Genomic DNA, 25111 nt, shown 5'->3' with positions numbered 1-25111 from the left:
GACAGTTTCCACCAATTCCTTGATGACAATACTGTCATGTTGTATGATTAGTATGCATCATTTAACAAATTGGGCAAAAAAAAAAATCCATGTGATATATTCAGTCCAAAAACATTTACTCTGCATTATATAAAAATAATAATAGAAAAAAGTTGGTTCCAACCATTTTTCCAATCTGGGCGAACATACAGAAATATGTAGAAATACTAAAACAGCCTTTTGGAGGGCATGCATTAAGAAGATGACATTACTGGATGGCTTAAGTGTCATGTCAGACATAAGTATATGTACATATACATACATATATGTCTGAAAGCCAAAGAGGCGTTAAGCTTGAAGCAATAATCAAATGACTAAGTGAAAATTTTCTTTAAGCAGTTGGGAAAGCAAAATAGATTGAGTGAAAGACTAAAGCTAAAGACAATTTAAGAGAGGACAGGAGTAAAATCCAGGTTAATTTGGCTCCAAAGATCATGTTCTTTAGTACTAATCAATATTGATGCCCACTGGAAGGGCAAAGAAGGTGAAGAATAAAAGTACAAAGGAAAAGTGCCAGCACAGGCATAGCATGACGCAGCTAAATGATGTAGGGAAAGCAAGAAAAGAGCAGGAGAAACAGAGAATAAGCTTTGGACAGGCCACTTCTTCCTAAGTGACAGCTGTGACAAGAGAAGAAATGGAGGAAAAGACAAAAACATGGAGCTTAAATTAGATGGGAGCTTATCATAGATCCGTAAACATGGTCAAGTTGGCAGGTGAGACTACTGCTTAAGAAAGTCTAGACAGCACATAAGAAGAGAAGCACTGGTGAAGAGCAACAGTCTCAAGTCAAATTATTATCAGTGAATTTAAAAAGGACTAAATCAGCATAGCTTTGTAACTTCCATCGACATTGTAACTTCCATGGTCTATGTTTCCATCGCTGGCAGGACACTATGCAAGGTGATTTGCCTATCAAAATGGAATCTCTAGAAAGAAAAAGTAAATCACGGATGTTGTCCAGAGAGGCTGGCCCACAGAGTAGGCAGGTAGGTTAAGAAAGAAAGGTCAGGGAGCTGACAGAATTTAAGGTAACAGAAAAGTAGCAGGACTTGGTGTCAAGAGAGACCAGACAACTAAGAAAATGAGGTAGGAGTTAAAAGTTTAAATGAAGTAAAAGAAGAAAAAGCTGAGTGATGAAAGTAAATACACTGGGGGAGAGGGAGTGGATTAAGAGATGTAGCATTCCCAGGTTTAAACCTTGCAAAGACTTCTCACTTGAAGACAGAATAAAATCCAAACCCCTTCCCTTGTTTACAAGGCCTACATGATCTAGTCTTTGTTCACCTTGATGTGGTCTCTACTACCCACCTGGGAGACACTAAGTTCCAGACACAGTGACTAGCTGTCTATTCCACAATCACGCCACGCTCCTGCCTCAAGGCCTGCGCAGTAGTTGTTCGCTCAGCCTGGAATGTTGTTTCCTCTGATCTTGCATGGCTGGCTCTCTGCCATTCAGCCTTCCATGAGAGGCAAAATACTACTCAGGAAGTATATGTGGCTATGTCCCTTAGATGGATATTTAGCGTAAAATTTCCAGGCAAGGTTAGTGTATACTTGCATCATCGTGAAAATAAGGTTAGAGCCATGACCGGCATTTTTCTAAGACAGAGCACCCCAGAATTATTTTCTGATGAAAATGCTGGTCTTGCTCACAGATGCGCTCTTTTTGCTGGGATGTTTTTTTCTAATGAGGTCCATGTTTTTGTTAGATTTTTCAACTTTCATAAAAAGATGTCAATCTTACTCCTAACTCAGTTAACTACCACAGCATACTGCTCTGTTCTTAGCCAGCAGCATCAAGTATTATACTCAATGCATACACATAACTTAGATAAGAGCTAAAATAACTACCTTTCAGTACAGCAATTCATAATATATGGTACAATGCTACATGATTTTCATTGTCATTTAACCTTCGTAATAACACTGTCATTTAAGATATCCCCATTTTTCAAACATAAAAAGTTAAGTGCTTTGTGCTATGACGTACAATTAGAACAGCTAAAAATACAAATGGAAGATTTTATAAGACTATTACGCAGTCTTGTATATTACTGCAATATAGTCTATCTGCAATACTCTCTACATCCTTGCATTAAAACAGATGCTCAGAAAGCTGGGTACGTAGACTGCGTTGTTTAAGATCCCCAAGGAGCAGAATTTACTCAGCTGGGCTTTGGTTTTATACCACTGACTTATTTTGAGGGCTGTTATAAGAAATTGCCCTGTGGGGTTTGTTGTTTATACTGCAAGACAGCTGCTTGAAGACAGTTTCTCACTGCCATATATAGTGTACATACAGCATCAGTATCAAATGAATTCTTATTCCTACAAATCAGGCAACTGTTCATATGCCCTTCTTCATGCTGACTGCTGGAAAGCTCTGGAGCCAGATTTGTGGCGTAGGCCTGGGAAATACACATTTATTTTGGGTATCAGCCTCACCATATTACCCTCCCATTTATCCTATCCTTATTTTCCCTTCCCACTGGCCAAATTTTCTTGCTTATTTTTAGTCTTACTTTATCCTACTGTTCATGTATTTGTATAAGTCTCCATAAGCCTACTTTGGAACGGGGCAAGGTACCAGTAATTTCAGTATATCTTTTAGCTTTATGTTGCCAGCATGAACCTTTCACTATATGCATGATAAATGATAACAAATCATCTCACCTCAGTTCTTACACTTCATTATTTTATAAAACAATTTATGATCCCTAACATATAAATGTATATAAATCATATACATTATGTGAACAGAGTCTGCAAAAGAAAGTAGTACTGCCAATAAGTAATAGAATTTCTCACATTAGAAACAGTCATAGAAAAGTTTGCATGTTTGCATGTTGTTTACTGAAGTCTAAATCACAACCACCTACAAAAGGCTGAATAAAATTTAAATTGTTAAACACACCCACAGTTGTTTTATTCAATTGGAAAAGTGTGTTATACCACCCAGAATACAATCAGCTCTGATGATTCACATCATAGTCTGTGTACTTAGTGAAGTAATTCACTATATGAGGTCTTAAAATAAATAACACCCATTACAGCAGCTGTGCATGAATGTCGTTTTTTTCTCCCAGATTTAACAGTGTGTAATCCAAAACATTTTTAAAACTTTAAATCCCTTATTAGCCTAAATACAATGTGACATTTCAGTTTGCCTTACCTATAATTTACATCTGTATAGTGATTAAGGGCAACATGATTATACATGTAGACATAAAATAACTTTAACTGAAGATAAAATCATGGTACTGAACAAAGAAAAAATGATGATTATGAAATCTGTGTTTGAGATTACTTTTAGTTTAAGCCTGAAGTAGCTATATTTATGTTTCACAAAGCTGGAAAAGATAGGAAAAAAGCCTTTACTGACATTGCTAAGAATACAGGTAAAAGCTAACAATTAGGTAACTTAGAGATGACATAAAAAAAAGACTGAATAAAGCATCAAAGAGATTTCACAAGCAGACTGGAAATTCAATTTACTAGGGGAAAAAGATCCCAAATCATGCATGCTCATTGGAAATCCACATACTAGGAAAAAAGTAAGATCTCTATTTAATAAGGATAGGAAAGAGTTATAATTTTCTGTATAACATAAATTTCAAACATTTAAACTTTTTCACCTAATTATAAAATACTGTTTGGAAAAGAAAGAAAAAAAAAGACAACTGAGGATTATAGATAACAATAACCAAGACAGATGAATCAAGAAGAAGCATTAACGAGATTTCTATTATGACTATCAGGACTATACATTTTCCAAGATTTTCAAAAGCGTTTGGTGATCCTATCAACATACATCCTGAAACAACACCTGAGTGAACCATCTTCTGAATCTCCAACTGGGTAGTCTTTTTAGTGTAAAAGACACTGAACTAAAGACACTGTTTAATTTTTTAAATGACCTACTTTCATAGTACATATTAAAATACCATATACTCAGCAAGTTTAACTTTCTACGGTAGTTATATTTTTTAAATAAGAATAAAAAACATGCAAACTATCTTTGAATTTCTGAGGAAATAACTCTCTGGATGTCACTTCAATGATACTGTTGGAACAGGTTCCCCACCCCGCCCCACACCTCACCCCACCCAAGGGTCTCTTGTGAAGACCTCTCAGATTATCAAGATTATGTAATGCTACCTTTTACCACAAGTAGAGTAACACTTAGGGAACTTAAACATTTGTTATTTTAAGTAAATACACTGATAAATGTTTTTAAATGTACCTGTAGTAAACTTACATCTTTCAGGAGCTTGGTCAATGTGCTCTGGACAAAGAAGGAAGAAGTGACTGAAATCCTGAAAGGTGCCAGCTCCAGCAGCACAAGGATAATGGTACATCTGGGTACATTTCTCTTCACAGCATTTGATAGTGGCTCCAAGGTGCTTACAAAATGCACATCGCTGGAAGGGAGGAAAGGATAAAGAAATCTCCTTATAAAACCTGGAAAAGCAACACTCAAATGTGGGGCTAGGAAGATATTCAAAAGTCTTTGTACATTACTAGTAAAACAATTTGAAGCCTGCAGAGCACTAAATAAAGGATCAGTTAAAAGGATATAATCGAAGTTCTCTGTCCAGTGCTTGGTACATATTCATCCTTCCATTCAAGTTTAGAAAGTTAGCATTTCACATTTTTTTTTCTATTGACTTTGTCAATACAACTACCATTTTTAAAAAACTAATAATATGGTTAAAAGGGCAGGTTTCTAGTTGGGGATTATTTTTAACAGGTGATTAGATCCCATTAATAAACAGATAAAACAAATATATACTATTTCCAAAATCTCTTACTATTTTCACCCTGCCTAAAAATCAATATGAAGTAAACTAGTCAATCACAGAATAAGTTAATGAGTGGCAACTACACGGTTAAAGGCACACATACAAATCTACACACTTCACTGTAGCAGTTAGTTTCAAGTTTCTTTAAAATGCTGGGCATGTGAAGAAAAATTAAGTCATCTGACTTTCTCCTTCCCCCATTCCAATCTGCCTCTATCTCTTGCAAGTGGTAAAATCAAAGAAATAAGTCTCAAACGAACAACAGGGGAAGTTTAGCGCACCTGAAATGTGTAAGAAGTCAGTATGAATTATCTAAGAGTAATTCTTTCCCTAAGAATGATTAATAAACCTCCTCATCCGCCCAAGCCCACTTGGGGCATCATCACGTATAAAATCTCTCTCTGTGTGTAGGAGATGCCTAGCTGCCCTTCTTGCGAATACTTCTGTTTTAGTATTTATGCTATTGCATGGTAATTACTTATCGGTCCTTTTTTCATCCAAGATCTTTGAGTAGAGGAACGAGGTTGTACTAACTTTGTATTCTTGGTACCATGAATGCTGTTTGACACAGAAAGGCCCTAATAAACTGGTGTTCATATTTATATATATTAAATGGACTTCACTTTTGGTAATCTTACTGTAGGTGTGGCTCATGACTAGCAGAGCTGAACTAACTGAAGCCAAATGGGACGGTACGTGGTAAATAAAACTCAGGCTCAGGTAATAGAGTTGCTAACATTACTATGAATATCTTCACAGGCTAATATACTGATTCCATATTCTGCTAGTCAATTAGAGAATACAATAGTTTTTAAATTATAAATAATTTCAATGTCTTGCATGTAAATCTACATAAGATATCACATGCCATCAAACTCTTCCTCATAACCATCAGTCCACTGCACTGAACCAATGTAAGAAAGTTAAGTGTCTCTTGGTTTGTCTTCTACACATTTTGGCTGCAGGCAACAAGACCACTGTAGCTTCTAAGTAACTCATAAACACTAGTTATATCTGTGACATTTTAATTTTATATAATGTCCACAAGTTCACACACTAACACACATTTCAGTTGTCTTTTTGTACGCAAAGGTATTACTGCATTAACAAAAACTGAAGAAAAGAAATAAAGCCTTCTTTATCTTCACTGATAAAGTATAATAATCAGCTTTTTCCAAACATTTATGTCACAACCTCCCATGGTATCTAAATATGTTTACTATATTAACAGAACCCAGAATTAAAGACATGTATAATATCCAGGTAGTCTGAGTATCCTTGAGTCAATACTGGAAAGGTCAAGGTAATGTTGAGGGAAGAAAGTACATTTGTATGTCCAATCAACCACTGAAAAGTTTTTATTATTAACTCAATAACATCACAAAATAATTTCTGCTAAACTGTTAAAATCTAGAATCTCCATTATTTTTATAGCATATGGCAAGTTGTACAGAAGCCTTTTGCTCTAAAAGTAATTTTGACAAATAAAATATAATGACTTTTATTTAAGTGTATAATAAGGAAATAAAATAATTTAACTTGATCCTTTTCTCACTGTCTATATCATTTTAGAAACATCAACATGTTCTCTTAATCATATTTGCAATGGAAAATATTACATGACATTAGCTAAACTACTATGAGAAGTCCTGGAATGTATCCAACATACTAATTTACAATAACATGTAAAGAGATTAGGGAATAAAGGGAAATAAAATACTAACTGCATTTAAGTGAATGCTTCAAACCCATCTGTTATAACTACATAGCTAATGAAAGACATTTGGCACTGAAAGAAAACATATACTATCTATATAGGCTGGAATATATCTTTTTGAACCAATAAAAAGCATTTATAAAATTGTAGAAAATGTCAAAGAATAAACTTCTACAGGAAACTTGTCTAACATCAGCACCCTCATACACCGCATGTCAGAAATCAAAACAAATTATAAGCTAAGTAACAATTACAAAGCTAATTAACATTTCGTGAGAGGAAGGTAAGATAAATAGCTCTTATCAACTAAACAATTTGACTCGATATTAAAAACTCCTAAACAATTTTTTGTAATCATTAAAAAAAAGAGAAGGAGAGGGAAAGATAAAAAGTGTTAAATATCTTTTGACATTAGTCCAAGAACACATCCAAGAAAAAACTCTCAATGAGAGTTCACATTGCCACCTGTAAGAAAGAGTCTGAGGAACTTCCAAAACTTGGAAGGCTCTCCCAAAATAAATCTATAATAAAAAACAGAATCAACAAAATTTCAGAGATTAAGGTTAAAGATGAGTTATGAAACAGTAACAATAAGTTTCAGGATATTCCAAAGCTTGTTCAATTATCAAGTATTTATTCTATATCAACTACTGCAATTGGCTAAGTGCTCTAAGAAATATCAAATATTAGTTTTCTACACACCAAACTGTTTTCAACCTTTACCAAACTTTTCTTCTTATTAGTCTGTTAGGATTCTCCCATAATGCAGTAATAAAGAATGAAGATAGAAAGTAAGAGAAAAAATAAAGTGGCATGGGAAACTATCAGGAAGGTCCAATGTCTGTTTATAAAGAGTACCAGAAGGAGAGAAAATAGAAGGATTATAAGCAGAGAAATTAGAAGAAAATTTATGAAAATATCTAATAATAAGAGGTAACATTTATTAAGCATAATTTCCATTTAATAGATGAGGAAGCTGAAAGACAAGAGTCTTTTTTTTCTGTTCCATTGATATCCGTATCACTACAAAAACACCCACCCAAACAGAAAACACCAGCTTCAGATTAAAATGTCTTACACCTAGAAATATGGGCAAAATTTTAAGATAACAAGGATAAAGGAAAAATTCTAGTAGCCCCACCAAAAAGAAAAGAGGTCATTTACAAAGAAAGGAGAACCGGGAATTGCTTTTCATTGGCAATATTAAATGTAAAAACAAAAAAGCAATATCTTCCAAGGTCTACAAAAAAATTCTTTGAAACTAAAATTTTTATACCTGATACATTAACATTCAAGTCCATGGATAATAAATGTAAATAGGATAAATTCCCTATTAAAAAATAACTTTCAAAATGTGCAAAATATATTTTATACATACACATGCACACACACACTTTAGATGTAAATACACATAAACCTTTTATTTATGTATATGAATACATATACACATGTGTATGTGTATGTTTATATATATACGCATATGTGTATGAGTATATATATAGAAACACATATGTGTATGTGTATCTATATATATATACATATATGTGCACGAGGCACAGTAGCACAGGATATTCACAAATAATGATCTGGGGGGAAAGAACAGACAAATGCTATCAAAAAGAAAGCAGGTAGGACTTCCCTAGCTGTCCAGTGGTTAAGACTGCACGCTCCCAATGCAGGGGGTCTGGGTTCAATCCCTGGTCAGGGAACTACATCCCACATGCTGCAACTAAGAGCCCACATGCCGCAATGAAGATCCTGCGTGCTGTAACTAAGAGCCAGTGCAGCCAAATAAATAAATATTAAAAAAAAAAGAGAGACAGAGAGAGAGAAAGAGAGAGGAAGGAAGGAAGGGAGGAAGGGAGGGAGGGAGGGAGGGAGAGAAAGAAAGAGAGGAAGAAAGAGAGAGAGGAAGAAAGAGAGAGAGGAAGAAAGCAGGTATAGCAATATTGATCATAAAAATAGGGTCCAAACCAAGGAGCAGTGAACAGGGCAAAGATAAGTTCACATTAAAATGAGTCTAACATTACAGTGAAAATTCCAAAAGAAGAAGAAACAATCATTAATGTTCACATGCCTAATGAATTTCCTTGACATATAAAAGTAAAGCTGAAAAAAAAAAAAAAAAGTAAAGCTGACTTCAAGTTAAAAAAACAAACTTTTTAATGCTACAGTAAAAAAAAGTAATGCTACAGTAAGCATTTTAAGTAAAAATGCTTAAAAAGAAAAAAAAGAAAAAAAAAAAAGTAAAGCCAAAGAGAAATACATAGACTGGACTTAACACAGCTCTCAGAAATCAAGATATTTATTAATGATGGTCAGGTTTGATTCAAACTTACACATAAACAGAGAGATCTCCAAATTCCCAGAATAGAAAATATACATTCTATTCAAATGTACATAAAATTCTTTTTAACTCACAATATCTATGGCCATAAGAAAGTCTTACAAATTCAAAAACTCAGATATTTCCTAGGCCATATTTAAAAAAGCAGATATTTCCTAAACTTAACACATTAATAACTATAAATTCACAATATAAGGATAAACTCCCTTCAATCTACCCACTAGAAAAACTGAAAACTCCTTTCAATCTAGCAGCAGATTTCTTTAAATCAAATGAAAAAAATATATATTATTTTTGAAGTGATTAAATAAGAAACATGTCAAAATCTCTGAGATATGGCAAATTTAGTTCAGAAGAAAAAAAATACAGCTTGAAAAATACAAGACTCAGGGGAATTCCCTGGCAATCTAGTGGTTAGGACTCCAAATCTTTGAGATATGGCAAATTTAGTTCAGAAGAAAAAAATACAGCTTGAAAAATACAAGACTCAGGGGAATTCCCTGGCGGTCCAGTGGTTAGGACTCCGCGCTTCCCCTGCAGTGGGCATGGGTTTGATCCCTGGTCGGGGACTAAGACCCCACACGCTGTGTGCAGCAGCCAAAAAAGGCAAAACTCAAGACCAAAGAATGAAAGTAAGTAAAACTAGATATAAAAACTAAGCCAGTAAGAATCAACATATAATGCATGAGATCAGCCATTTAAGGAAGTAAACACACCTTAGTATCATGTGTAGGAAGATATTATTAATGACATTCGGGTGTTCAAGTCTCTATCAAAGCAATCAGTGTTTGCTTTAGAAAGATATGCTAAAATAGAACTGAGTAAAATAAAAAGCAATCTATCAAACCACTTTGTATAATGAATTGGCCTGAAGTAATGAGTATCATGATGAGTGATTTGTTGTTGTTTGGGTCCAGTTAATTATTTCTACTTTGTACACTAATAAACATACATTTCTGTTCAAAACCTCTACTTAAAAAAAAAAAAATACAAACACCCATTAAATAACATTACAAAATCAAAACGGACTTTGCTATGAATGAAATTTTTCCCTTCTGACCCACCCTCCTCACTGCTGCCACAGTAAGCTTTCTAAGGGACTCCCTGATACCTCTGGATCAGGTCCAAACTCCTCAACATGGCAATTGTGGTAGGCAGACTCCTAAAACGCCTGACCCTACCCTCAAGATGCCCCACCCTAATCCAGACACTGTGAATATGATGAAATACCATGCCAGAGATTATGCCATAAGACGTGGCAAAGAGATTTTGCAGATGGGATTAAGGCTACTAATCAACTGACTTTGAATTAATCAAGGGGGACGGGGCTTATTCTAATCTAATCATACAATTCCTTGAAAGCAAAGATTTTTCTCCAACTGGTAACAGAAAGGGAAGTCAGGGAAATTCAAAGCAAGTGAAGGATTCAGGACCACACTGCTATCTCTGAAGATAAAAGAAGCCACATACAAAGACCAGGGAGTGGCCCCTAGGAGCTGACAGCAACCCCAGGCCAAATGGCCAATAAAGAAATGGGGACCTTGGTCCTACAACTGCACGGAACTGAATTCTACCCGCCCTCGGGAGCCAAGTGAGCTTAGAAAATGATTCTTCGCCAGAGCCTCTGGATAAACACCCAGCCTGGTAGATATCTTAATTTGAACCCTGTGAGACCCTAAACAAAAAGCACGGTTGAGCCTGGCCAAACTTCTCATCTACAAATGGGTGCTATTTTAAGCCATTAAATTTATGGTAATTTTTTATACAGCAACAGCTAACGGAGCATTTCAAGGCCCTCCATGATTGGATCTCTGTCAAATCACTGTTATTTTTTTTTTTTTTTTTTTTTTTATTTATTTTAGTTGTGTTGGGTCTTCGTTTCTGTGCAAGGGCTTTCTCTAGTTGTGGCAAGCGGGGGCCACTCTTCATCGCCATGCGCGGGTCTCTCACCATCGCGGCCTCTCTTGTTGCGGAGCACAGGCTCCAGACGCGCAGGCTCAGCAGTTGTGGCTCACGGGCCCACTTGCTCCGTGTCATGTGGGATCTTCCCAGACCAGGGCTCGAGCCCGCGTCCCCTGCATTGGCAGGCAGACTCTCAACCACTGCGCCACCAGGGAAGCCCAAATCACTGTTATTTTTAAGAAAATATTTTTACATTATACAACGTCTTCCTTACTCATCACTATGAAGTAAATAGGGTAAATGTCTTAAACTCCATCTTGGACATGAAGAAGCGAAACCTCAGAGAGACTATCCTACAGCAAGCATTCCTGAGCCAACAGATGTGCCCTCTACTTACTGGGTCAAGGCAACAGTAAACTCTCTAGTTGATAGCAACATACACAAATCAGAAGCCCTAAACTAATAGCCCCCTAACAGCTATAATCTTTAATCTGTAGCCCCCTAACAGCTTTAACCATAAATAAAAACATGAATAAATCTGACTACATAAAACCCCTAAACTTTTATATGGTAAACACACACACACATCTTAGAGAAAATCAAATGACAAAAAAAAATTTTTTTAATAACCTGGAATTTGAATTACAAATTTCTAGTACCCTGGATATATAAAAATAGTTTTCATAAAAATGAAAACAACTTAAAAAGAGACGATGACACTTTATCGACACCAATAATTTAGGGAAGTCAGAAAGTTGGCCAATAAAATACACTTAACATGCAAGATGCAATGAGCAGCTAGGCCAAGTAGTTAACAAACATTACCTTCTTTAAGCGTAATAACCACCAGTTTAGGTCGGTACCATAACTTCTGATTTTTATAAATGAAGCGCAGAGTTTAAATTCCTTGCCCACACTCACAATGCCACAAAGAGGAACTGAATTTGAGTGGTTCATTATCAGTTAGAAATGGGTAATTAATGCAAATTCCACTAACTGAACACAAGAACATAATGAATACTTTGTCTCATTTACATAATCACTCTCACTTAGGTTATAAGAAAAGAAGGTAGCCATTTTTGAATTAGAATTCCATAAAATGTTAGTCCTCAGTGCCTACCAAAAGAAATATACTGGAATGTTCACAAAATACAAGTCATAACAGTCCCAGACTGAAAAACCCCCAAATGCCCAATAAAAGTGGATAAATTATGGTACTTTGACAACAGAATACTACACAATGAGAATAAATGAACAATTACAAGCAATAATTTGAATGAATCTCACAAGTATCATGGTGTGTGAAAAAAGATAGAAAACAGTATTTATTGTATGAGTCAGATAAAGAACAAAACTAGGCAAGACTCATCTATGGTGTTAGTAGTGATAACAGTGCTTGCCTTGGGGAGTTGCAAGCAGTAACGCAATGGAGGCATGAAAGGAATTTCTGTGTTTTCCACCTGTCTCACAAAGAGAAGCAACAGAGCAGACTTCCATTACTCTCCACTGACAAGTAAGAGCTATGGGAAAAAATTATTTTCACAGAAGTACGATCAGTAAAAATATTAATACCATCAACTAAAATGCTTGTAGCAGCTGAATATGTTATCAAAATAGTATTTACCTAATCATAGCAAATTACTCAAAGTATCTTCAGTACTACTAGAAGGCTCAAAAGATGATGGCAGAAAGCAATGAAAATATTAAATCTCATTACTGATCTACTAGCTTTGAATGTTTAATACTAGTATAGTTATTTTGGAGTACTTTTAAATTGATGCACAAAATAAACAACTTTTCTTTTTCATTTAATAACTTTTTTAGTTAGAGGAATTATTAATTAAAATTAAAAAGTACAATTATAGATTGAATGGGGGAATAAAAAAATTTTTAAATATGTTACAAACAGCTACTAGATTAAATTTTAAAATATCAATATGAATTCATGTTTTTGAAAAAATACATCTTTGTGTGTATGTGTGTGTGTGGTTTATTTTTGACCAAGAGTCAAGATAATTCAAGGGAATAACAGTCTTTTTTAATGATGCTGGAACAAATGAATATCCACACTGAAAACAAAGAACCTTGAACCTTACCTCATCTTCTCAATATCATACATGCAATTTAACTATAAAAGGAATAAATAATCTAAAGGTAACCTTGGAATATGCAGGAAAACTTGAATATTTTTTATATAAGGCATAATGAACAAAATCTATAAAAGAAAAAAATTACGAAGTGACAAATGACAAACTTCATCAAAATTAAACCCCCTACTCTTTCAAAAAACATTAAAAAAGGAAAACAAGTCATAGACTAGACAAAAATATTTGCAAAATACACCTCTAATAAATGACTTCTATGGCGAGTATATAAAGAACTCTTATAACTCGAAAGTAAGGAGAAGACAAATCAACAAGAAAAAAGGGGACTTTGGGGCAAAAGCTTTGAACAGACACTTCACTAAAGATGTGTTCAATTTCATTACTCATCCAGAAATGCAAAATCAAGCCCACAACGAAATATCACTAAACACCAACCAGAATGGCTGAAATATAGAAACACTGACAATATTCAGTGCTGGCAGCAATGTCGAACATCGTGTTGCGCAAAGGTTCAAGCAGCTTTATAAATACTGGCCCCAAAACGGGAAGAAATCTCAAAACCATTATGCTAAGTACAAAAGCCAGACAGAAAAGATTGCTGTATGATTCCATTTACATATCAGTCTAGAGAAGCCAAAAAAAGGCAAAAAACAACCAACGTAGGGAGAGGAACAGATCTAGTGGTGATTGCCGGGAGCCAGAGTGGTGGGAGGGGACAACCTGAAACGGCCATGAGGGAGCTTGCGGTGAAGGAAAGGGTATGCATCTCGACTATAATGACAGTTACACACAGGACTGTACACATCTCTCAAAATATGTTCAACTGTACCCTTGGAAGGGGTGAATTATATTGTGTACAAGATATACCTTAATAAAAGAATGACTCTCACACAGGGGAAATAATAATTTTTTAAAATTTATTTATTGGGTAATGGCAGGCCAGTATCAGAATAGCTCTCTTGGAAATAAAATTTGTAAAATCTCAATAAAATATAAAACCTACCTAATTTAAGTCACTTGTGAACAACCAAGCCTGGAATGGCAGGACATTTGACTCTTGACAGAAAAGAACATCACTGGCTAAGGTCTGTGTGTTTCTGCTAAGGCCTCCTAGTGTGCACAGAAGGGGAAGGGTGGTACTAGGCCTCACACAGAGAGCATCAGTCTTACTGGTGTGAGAAGACAGGTAAAGTTCAACAATGATAGAAAGGATGGAACCCGAGGGGAAACCTTGAAGGGCAGAAGCCACAGAAAAGAGAGCCCCCCCACACTGAATAAACTCTCAAATCGTTGTTACACCCCTGAAATGTACATTCACAGAGGGACTCTTAAGCAGCTCAGGGAAAACAACAGCTGACCTGTTTGCTGAAGGAACTGAGTAGAGATTTCTGATGTCACTGCCTGCTGGGATGATGTAGTTTGGAATGTAAGGCCAGCAATAATAAAAGTCTCCCAGAAAAAAACCCCGATACTGACAAAATAACATAACAGAATCCGGTATTAACCTATCATCTAAAATGTTCAGTATACAATAAAAATTCCTAGACATATGGGGAAAGAAAAAAAAAAACAACAACAACAGGAAAATGGGGCCCACAATGAAGAAAAAAAAATATTCAATAGAAAACGACAAGATAAACAAAGACTTTAGAGCAGCTATCGGAAATATGTTCCACAACATACAGGAAAAGCTGGTCATGAGCAGGAGTAGAGTAACAGAAGAGACGTGAAAATTACAACGTGAAACCCAATGGAAATTCTATACCTAGGAGTTACAGCAATTTAAATAAAAATTTCAGTGGATGTGCTTAATAAGAGATTGGAAACAACAGAAGAAATGGCCAGTGACCTTGAAAGTAAATTGTTCATCCATTATGAGGAACAAAAAGTAAAACTACTGAAAAATTAACAAAGCATCAGTAACCTATGACAATATTTGAGAATATCAAATGCACAAACATGCATGTAATTGGAGTTGCAGAGGAAGAGGAGAGAGAAAATGCGACAAAAAAAGAATACAAAACAAAGGTCAAACTTTTCACAAATTTGGTGAAAAAAATCAACTTAAAATTCTAAGAAGCTCAGCAAACCCCAAACAAGAAGAATACAAAGAAAATCACACCTAGGCACATCATAGTCAGACTGCTGAAAACCAGAGTCCTGAGAACACCCAGAGAATATCAAAACATTATATACACAGGAATAACAATACTATTAACACCTGACTTCTCATCAGAAACAATGGAAGACAGGACACAATGCAAGAACATCTTTTCAATGCTGAAAAGAAGAAAAGCACATCAACCCAGAACTATATATTCAGAAACAAAACAAAAAAACAAAACCTTCAGGGCTTCCCTGGTGGCGCAGTGGTTAAGAATCTGCCTGCCAATGCAAGGGACACGGGTTCAAGCCCTGGCCCAGGAGGATCCCACATGCTGCCGAGCAACTAAGCCCATGTGCCACAACTACTGAGCCTGCGCTCAAGAGCCTGCAAGCCACAACTACTGAGCCCACGTGCTACAACTACTGAAGCCTGTGTGCCTAGAGCCCGTGTGCTCCGCAACAAGAGAAGCCACCACAATGAGAAGCCCGCGCACCACAACGAAGAGTAGCCCCCGCTCAGCGCAACTAGAGAAAGCCCCCGTGCAGCAACGAAGACTCAATGCAGCCAAAAATAAAAACAAATAAATAAATTTATAAAAAACAAAAACAAAAAACCACAAAACCTTCAAAAATGAATGCAGACATCTTCCACTTCCAGACAAAATGGAGGAGATTCACTTTTCCCTATATTTTACACTAAGTACAGCTAAAAACCTTGGACATGACACATAAGACAAACACCAGAAGACACTAAAAGGTAAAGAGAAGGTGCCAGACAAACCAGAGCCCAGGTGCTGAAGAATGAAACAGCATAAATTCCCTAGGTTTGATTCATTCATAAGAACAGGTGCTAAAGGAACCAGAAACACAAAACAAGCCCAAGAAATACCCACTGTCTCTAACCAGAAGAACGGAAAAGTAGCAGGCTGGCAAGACAGAAAACTATTAGGTGATGATCAACCTCTGTGAGCCAAACACCAGAGAAGAAGCCCAAGTCCTACGCCTGTCAGCAAAGGCCAAAGGGAAAACCCAGACATCCCCTCCCCTCCGCTCCCCTCCCAGACAGCGAGGTATCACAGAGGGTGTGCAGACCCACTCAACAGGAACAAGACCTCCTTCCTCCATAGTACCAGTGGAGAAAATGCGGAGGGCCCGGAATTCAACATCCACGCCATGACGACAAGGTGTCCCCACCCCTAACCCTCCCCACTGGGGTGGTGGCAGGGAATGCCCACTGGAGAATCAGAACCTAACCACCGTCCAGAGGTAGCATGCCCACCCACACACCTCAGTGACACTGGGACCACGTGAAGAGCAGGAACCTTCTGAGCCAGGGTGACGTCAGCAAAGCATAAAGCAGGGTCTGCACTTCACTCCTGCCCAGTGTTCACTAGAGGATCCTCCCTAGCAATGTGTCAGTGGGGGCTAATTACAGGACTGGAGCTTCCGCACACACCGGGGAGTAACGAAGGGGTGCCACCGTTTTTTACCCCAAAACGCAGTTTCAGGTGAGATCTGCTAAAAGAGAAGGAGGTGGGATGGGGGTTTAAATAAAATGCAGAGTTTCATAACATAATACTCAAAATATAAAGGATTCAATAGAAAAATAACTTGTCATACCATAACAAGAACCAGGAAAACCTCAAAAGGAATGAGAAAAGACAATAAAAAGACATGAACACTGAGAAGAGATATATGTTAGAATTGTATCTGCCAAATATTTTAAGGTAGACATTATAAAACTGCTTCCACAAAAAAATGAGTAAGACATTTGAAGAAAATGAAAAAAATCACAAAGTTTCAGCAAAGAAACAAAGTCTTGGCAAAGAAATATGATATCATGAAGAAACAAATGGTAAGTTTAGAAGTGAAAAATATACTAACAAAAATAGAGCATTAAAAAAAAAAAAAAAAAGCATTAACTGAAAGGGCTAAACAATGGAATGGAGAAATTACCCAACCTGAACAAGTAAGAAAATGGACCGATGATTTGAGATGACATTCTTACCTTCGAGTAACTTTTTGTTATGTATTTGGTCTGTATCTGGACTTTCTATTCTATACCAGCAATCTAATTATTCATGACCCTAATACAATTTTAACTGTAGCTTTCCAGTAAGTTTTAACATCTATAAGGGCTACTCCTCCTTGATTATCCTTTAAAGATGTGACCAACTGTTTTTATTCTTTTTTTTTCTATTGAAATTTAAATTTCACCAAAATTGCATTAAGTTTATAGATTAAGTTACACACATCAGCATCATCCCATTCAAGGACATGTTTTTATCCTATTTGCTTCCTTCTTTTATTGTGAAACATCACACACATAGGAGAGTGTATTTTTACAATTTAAAGACTTATCAAGAGAACATCTGTGTACCAACACAAAAGGATAAGAGAAGAAATCTTGCCATTGAAATCATTCAAATGATTATTCTTGTACCCTCTCCATAGATAGCCACTACACAGGTTTGTAGTAATTAATCTTCTGCTTTTCTTTAGATTTCCTACTCACTATAGCTCCATCTATTTCTCTGAACAATGTAATTTAGTTCTGTTTAGAACTGAATTTAAATAGAAATATACTGTAGAAATTCTTTTGTTACTTAGCTTCAAGTCAACATACATTTGAGGGAATCAACTATTTGATTTCTGCTGCTGTAGTTCACACATTTTCACTGCTATATAGTATGCCTTTGGATGAATATACCATAATCTAATTATCTAGAAATCTTCATTGCTTCTAGTTCACAGCTATAATATTAAAAAAAAAAAAAATGCTGCTACCCCATACATTCTCGTACATGTATCCTGACACATACGTATGTGCAAACATTTTTCGGAGGAGTTCCCAAAGAGTAGTCCACAGGCCTCTGGTTGAATAGGTCCCTAAGATCTTGTAAAGGAAACTGTGAGGTAAAAGCTATGTTCATAATAAGACATTATTTACCATTTTCACTGTGTTGATATTTGCACAGGGTGCAAAAACAATGGTGGGTAAAATTGCTAATGCCTTTGCAATAATCAAAACAGTGGCACCAATTTGTACTAGCAGCTACTATAGCCATTCTCAACTAGCTCTACAACTGTACTAAAAATAATGCTAGTTTTACCACAATGTTCACTGCAGCTCTATTTACAATAGCCAGGACATGGAAGCAACCTAAGTGTCCATCGACAGTTGAATGGATAAAGGAGATGTGGCACATATACACAACGGAATATTACTCAGCCACAAAAAGAAACGAAATTGAGTTATTTTTAGTGAGGTGGATGGACCTAGAGTCAGTCATACAGAGTGAAGTTAAGTCAGAAAGAGAAAAACAAATACTGTATGCTAACCCATATATACGGAATCTAAAAAAAATAATGGTTCTGAAGAACCTAGGGGCAGGACAGGAATAAAGACGCAGACGTAGAGAATGGACTTGAGGACACGGGGAGGGGGAAAGGTAAGCTGGGATGAAGTGAGAGAGTGACATGGATATATATACACTACCAAATGTAAAATAGAAAGCTAGTGGGAAGCAGCCGCATAGCACAGGGAGATCAGCTCAGTGCTTTGTGACCACCTAGAGGGGTGGGATAGAGAGGTTGGGAGGGAGACGCAAGAGGGAGGAGATATGGGGATATATGTATATGTACAGCTGATTCACTTTGTTATAAAGCAGAAACTAACAGACCGTTGTAAAGCAATTATACTCCAATAAAGATATTTAAAAAAATAATAATGCTAGTGTCATTTAAGAACATCAATAATGAAGTAGTAAAATTATTAATTTTTAAAATCTCAATCCATGAATATATATCTTTTAAATATCTGTGTGACAAGATGGGATATAAAGCATCAAGTAATTCTGCTACACCAAAATATGAAGGTTTTCTTCAGGCAAGGCACTTCTGTAATCATTTGATTATAAACAGAAATAGCTGCTTTTTTCAAGGCATATTATTTTTACATAGAAGAAAAACTGACAATGATTATCCAGTTTTGATTATCTGACACATATTTCTTTAAAAATGAAAAAAGTGAGTGAGCCTGTCACTTCAAGGAAAACAACTGAGAACATTTGTGACCAATGACAAAATTTAGAAAACATGTATCTACCACAGTGAGCTTAACTGTTTCCCCATACTTAAACTCTTCTGATATCAGGGTTATATCAACAAATGTGAATTTTGTTATTTATTAAAATGTGTCAATATTTAAAATATCTGGATTACTCAATGAACCAATATTTTCCAGAAGACCAATTAATAATATTATAAAATCAAAGGTGGGTAAAAGATCCACTGAAATTGCAAGATAATAGATTGCAATTTTAAAGAGTAAGGCAACATTCACTGATAAGCTTTCAGATTCCACTTTGGACCAAACCTTTAAGAAACTATTGCTTGTCAACTTTTGGTGTAGCGTCAAACAGGAATATTCATAATTACCTGAAATGACTATTAAAATAAATTTGCGTTTTCCCAGTATGTATCTTTTTGAGGCTGGATTTTTCTCGTATACTTCAACCAAACCAGCATATTTTAACACACTGAATGCAGAAGCATATATGAGAATTCAGCTGGCCTCTACTAAGCTAGACGTTAATGTTTCAAAATGAGTATAAAAGTGTCCTGAGACCAAAAAGCCTGAGAACATTATGTCATAACGGTATATAAAAAAGAATAAAACTGTTGGGTCCTAATAAGAACCTGCTGTATAAAAAAATAAAATAAAATTCAAAAACAAACAAACAAACAAACCTGTTGGGTCATATAGGTGTCTCTTCAATTTCACCAGGTAATTACAATCTGTTTTCCCAAATGACTGCTACAATTTTCACACTCCCTCACCGGTCGACTTTAAGAGTATGACCCAAACAAGACTAACACTTAACTACATTCAGACAATTTTTGCTGATCTAATAGGTATGGAATGCTATCTCCGTGCAGTTTCAATTTGCATTTCATGATTACTACTGGGATTGTGTACCTTTACAAAAACTTATTTGTCATTTGGATTACCTGTAATTTTTTTGTTTTTGGCTGCACAACATGCAGGGTTTTGGTTCCCCGACCAGGGGGTCAAACCCATGCCCACTGCAGTGGAAGCGGGGAGTCTTAATCACTGGACCGTCAGGGAAGTCCCATGTAAATAATCTTTTTTGTAAGTTGCCTGATTAAGTCCTCTGACCATTTCTCTATTGGGTTGTCTTTGTTTTTCTTATTGATTTGTAGTTTTTTTATACATTCTAGAGATGATACCTTTTGTTGGCCATATTTGTTGCTATTATCTTCTTCCTCTCTAGGGCTTCTGTTTTCACTTTTACAGTATCCTGTTCACAGAAGCTACTCTCCTCATGTAGTTGAATTCTGCAATATTTTCCTTACAGTAAGTGCTTTCTGTGTCTTAGGAATTCATTTGCAAACATATTCTATATTTTCTTTTCAAAATTTTATCATTTTATGTGGCAATGCAAAAAGCCAAAAATAACTCAAAGACATTTTCCTATTATTTGTTCTTTCTCTTGATTTTCAGTGATTTGGTCTTATCTTCTGGAATACCTGATAATTTCAGATTGCTGAAACTTTTTTTAAACTATAGAGATATTTTTAGGCACTAGATGAACTTATTTTCTACCAGAGAGGATTTAATTTTTTCTCAGACAGGCACATAGGCTAGAGAAGATCACTTTAATTCAATCTGCATATGAGCTGCTTTGAAGCTGGGTTTCAAGTCTTTGCAGATACTATCCCCCGCCCCAGTTTTCCCTTAGTCTGAGGGTGTAGCCCAGGGATTAGCAAACCTTTCTGAAAAGGGCCAGACAGTAAATATTTTAGGCTTTGTGGGACAAGAGGCAAAATTAAGAAGATTATGTAAGTATTTACCTACTAAGAGACAAAACAAATTTCCACAAATTTTAAAAAACTGTTGTTATTATTCAAAATGTGATAATAATTGAATATAATTTGGGGGGTAACACAAGACTACTACTAATAAGAATGGATGTGAAGGGAGGATAACACTTCACTTAACTGGAGTTCAAAGCTATACTTCTCTGTCATAAAAACGGACTGTGAGTGTTCATCCGTTCATTCTGATACACAATGAAATTGTACATATCCACGCTTTTTAAAAATATTTATTTATTTATTTATTGCTGCACCAGGTCTTAGTTGCAGCACACGCGCTCTTCATTGAAGCGTGCAGACTTCTTAGTTGCAGCATGCACGCAGGGTCTAGTTCCCCGACCAGGGATCAAACCTGGGAGCCCTGCATTGGGAGCGCAGAGTCTTACCCACTGGACCACCAGGAAGTCCCTTCACGTCCATCTTTGAAAAAATCTGTTCACACACAGGTACTGCCACATACTGATATCAATCCACAAACATTATTTCATTTTAGCACATTCATCTTTGAAAGGCACTTACAAAATTTTATTAGAGCCTTCATCTTTGCTTTTAGCATGTAATTATATTTCAATTAAAGCACAGGTTGAAGCCTCTCAATTACACAGTTAAATGTATTTTGAAATAAGGAAATTTCCTTTGTACTTGCCTCAAGGACCAAAAACTGCTATTGGAACTGTAGTTTGAGCTTGGAAAATATTTCTGTACCAAATCTATGTGTGCGAATGGAGGTCTTGCTTTTTATTTTAAATTCTGATGGCATGAAAAGTGTATAAAGCAGCTTGACATTACCTGTGATTCGAACACTGGCTGTTGTACAAATGAATTTACCATGGTGTAAGTTTCACGTAAAAGCAGTGCTCTGCCTTTTAATTTTAGGTTGAGTTCATTAGGAAATATTATCAAGTCTGTAACGAAAGTTAACTTCCAAATCCATTAAGTATTTGGTTTACAGTTTAAGGGCAATCTTCTTATTCAGGAAATATTTAATCTCAACCCCAAGTTTTAAAAATTGTAATAAAATATTACCACTGCTCAGTCATCAAACTGCTGCATACATAGTAGGGCTATCAGTACACTCAGCTTTTATTTCTAACAAAAATTCCTAGAATTGAGATAGTGACATCCACAAAAGCAAATGAAACTCACCACTGACACTGTTAGTTTAATAACCCATGACAGATTTTAAAATTTTCTGCAAAATGCCTCCTGATGAATGAATACAATGAATAAACACAGGTTTTTAAACACCGTTATGTTTTAACAAGTTTTGTAAATGTGTCAACCTCAGGCCTTTTTCTGCTCCATGCTTATTTTTACCACTATTTATTGTACACATCTTAGCAGATTTCACTTCGGTTTATACTGAAACAGTGTTTTCTCAACTTCTTTGAAAATATTTTCTCTGTAGTTGTTTCATGCAGGCTATTCATAAAGACTAATTCTTCAGTCACTTCAAATGAGCCCTGGCTGCTAGAATAAACAACTGAGCAGTACTGTAACATCTACTGACTCATCAAGAACCTACAAAAACTACTAGAGATTATCTGCCTTGCTTTTTAAATGATTATTGATATTACTCAGAGTGTCCTCAACTTTTAAAACAACTATTCTTACTGAAAGGCTAATAGTCATAAGTTTATTTGCTGTGCACACATTTCTTTGACTGCTGTAGTCAAGCACGATTTAATTAACCTCCACTGATAAATGGCTTTCCTTACTTGGCTAACAAATGGGCCACTCAGAAACTTATTTTAGTTACAACTCATTTTCATTCTTCACTTTTGTAAAGGATTTGTGCCATGATTAGATAGTCCATTTTAACTTACTCTTTTTTCTGATCATTACTTTCCTGTGAGTTGGGATTAGTGTGATGTGTGCTCAATCGGGTAATACTGACATATACTGTATTATTTTAGCACAACTGCAGTGTCTCAGCTTAACAAATATAATGCATTGCCATCTAATTTGATAACAACAGAATCCACTCCACTATGCCTCAAAAGCACTATATATGAAGTCCACTCTTCTTTTTTTTTCTTCTTCAACATGAAAGGTATGGACCAGTAATAAAAACAGATGCCAAGGGAACACATGTGGCAATCAAACGCTGACGAATTATAACTGTGCCACTGCGGTTTGCAGCATGCCTACAGCAATGCAGGGCACATGTGGTCTGCAGCACCAACTCAGCTGTCACTGCAGAGCAACAGGAACCACAGATGATACGCAACTGTTCCAATAAAACTGACCTATGGACACTAAAATTGGTGTTTCATGTGTTATGAAATACACGTATAACTTGTTTAACACTTTAAAATGTAAAAATTATCTTGGCTTCTGGACCACATAAACACAGGTGGTGGACTGGATCTGACGATCAGGGCATACATAAACTAACTTCTGATGTAGCCTTTAGGGGTCCCAAATTAAAGTCTGTTATATTAATGGCCCCTAAACCCTAATTTTGTCTTCCCAGCTCTATAGATTGCCAGAAACTCTTCCCAGCTTTCCAGACCTATAGCTGGTCTTTTATGAACTAAATAAATGCCTCACAGGAAAAGAGAAAGTTTACATCAGGCTGACCTCTTGACATAATCTTTCCCTCTGGGTTCTCACTCCCTCGGACAGTTCTCTAATGTCTTTAAATATTTCTTTGAAAAGAGATTTTATCCAGCTTTTCTAGTTATTCACAGTGGTAGAGGTGACCTACTACAAGTTTCTCTGCAACAGGTAGAGATGAAAGTAATACATGCCTGACCAGATATCAAGACTTACTATAAAGCTATAGTAACCATGACAGTGTGACGTTGTCACTGGGATACATAAATATAAAAACAAACCAAAATACAGAGCTTAGAAACAATCCATACATTTACTGAACATTTGCTAAATGACAGAGGTTATCTTTCAAATGAGGGGGGGAAAGGAACGAGGTTTCGATAAATGATGTAGTAACAACTGGCTCTCCATATGTGAGAAAATGAAGTTGAACTCCTGTATCACACAGTACATTAAAAAACCACGTAAATGTTAGGGCAAAACTATAGAAACTATAGAAATGAACTTCTGAAATACATTTTCAGGGACACATTAGAAATTACTAAGAGTGTTTTAGTTAAAAAAAAAAAAAATCATCATTCAAAATTCAAAACATTCTAAAGGGTATACAACCAAAAGTCACTTTGTGTAGAGCTACACAAGATAAATTCCCTAGAGGCAAAGAATTTTACCAGTTTCCTGTGTAGCCTTCAAATAATATTTTATGCACATGTAAGTTCATGACATTCTCTGCCCCCACCCCACGTTTTACATCAAAGGGATTCTTTATAACATCAAAGGGTACCACCACTTACTTCATCACAAAGGTAAGTTCATTTCTTTATATCAAACTTAATTAAAACTAAAGAGGGCTTCCCTGGTGGCACAGTGGTTGAGAATCTGCCTGCCAATGCAGGGGACACGGGTTCGAGCCCTGGTCTGGGACGATCTCACATGCCGCGGAGCAACTAAGCCCGTGAGCCACAACTACTGAGCCTGCGCGTCTGGAGCCTGTGCTCTGCAACAAGAGAGGCCGCGGGGCTTCTCTGGTGGCGCAGTGGTTGAGAATCTGCCTGCCAGTGCAGGGGACACGGGTTTGAGCCCTGGTCTGGGAAGATCCCACATGCCGCGGAGCAACCGGGCCCGTGAGCCACAATTACTGAGCCTGCGCGTCTGGAGCCTGTGCTCCACAACAAGAGAGGCCGCGATAGTGAGAGGCCCGCGCACCGCGATGAAGAGTGGCCCCCGCTTGCCACAACTAGAGAAAGCTCGCACAGAAACGAAGACCCAACACAGCCATAAATAAATAAATAAACAAATACTTTAAAAAAAAAAAGAGATAAAGAAAAGGAAGAGGAGAAGGAGAAGGGAAGAAAAGAGGGAAAGAGGAAGGGAGGGAGAAAGTGGACAACTTCTATACCCCCCAAAAAAAAAAAAACACGAGAGGCTGCGATAGTGAGAGGCCCGCGCACCGCGATGAAGAGTGGCCCCCGCTTGCCGCAACTAGAGAAAGCCCTTGCACAGAAACGAAGACCCAACACAGCCAAAAATAAATTAATAAAAATAAATAAATAAATGAATAAAAATAAAGGAATTCCTTTAAAAAAAAAACTAAAAAGAATGATTAAAAAGGATATACAGCTTTTACTAA

General features: G+C 36.4%; 1 protein-coding gene across 21 annotated transcripts in view; it reads right to left on the bottom strand.

Annotated features, from left to right (window-relative positions):
- Positions 1-25111, bottom strand: part of KMT2C (lysine methyltransferase 2C) — a 279179-nt gene that overhangs the window by 125122 nt on the left and 128946 nt on the right. For 16 of the 21 annotated variants that reach the window (XR_009504924.1, XM_059932968.1, XM_059932969.1 and 13 more), the window contains one exon: positions 4286-4463. Coding sequence is in view for 20 of the 21 variants with exons in the window: in XM_059932968.1 (XP_059788951.1) it covers positions 4286-4463 (178 nt within the window). In the remaining variant the exon portion in view is untranslated. The remainder of the gene's footprint in view (positions 1-4285; positions 4464-25111) is intronic. The other 5 variants (XM_059932974.1, XM_059932988.1, XM_059932980.1 and 2 more) reach the window with 1 other exon arrangement.

Source organism: Balaenoptera ricei, chromosome 9, assembly GCF_028023285.1.
Source record: "Balaenoptera ricei isolate mBalRic1 chromosome 9, mBalRic1.hap2, whole genome shotgun sequence".
Taxonomy (NCBI): Eukaryota; Metazoa; Chordata; class Mammalia; order Artiodactyla; family Balaenopteridae; genus Balaenoptera; species Balaenoptera ricei.
This window is presented reverse-complemented; position numbering and strand designations above follow the sequence as displayed.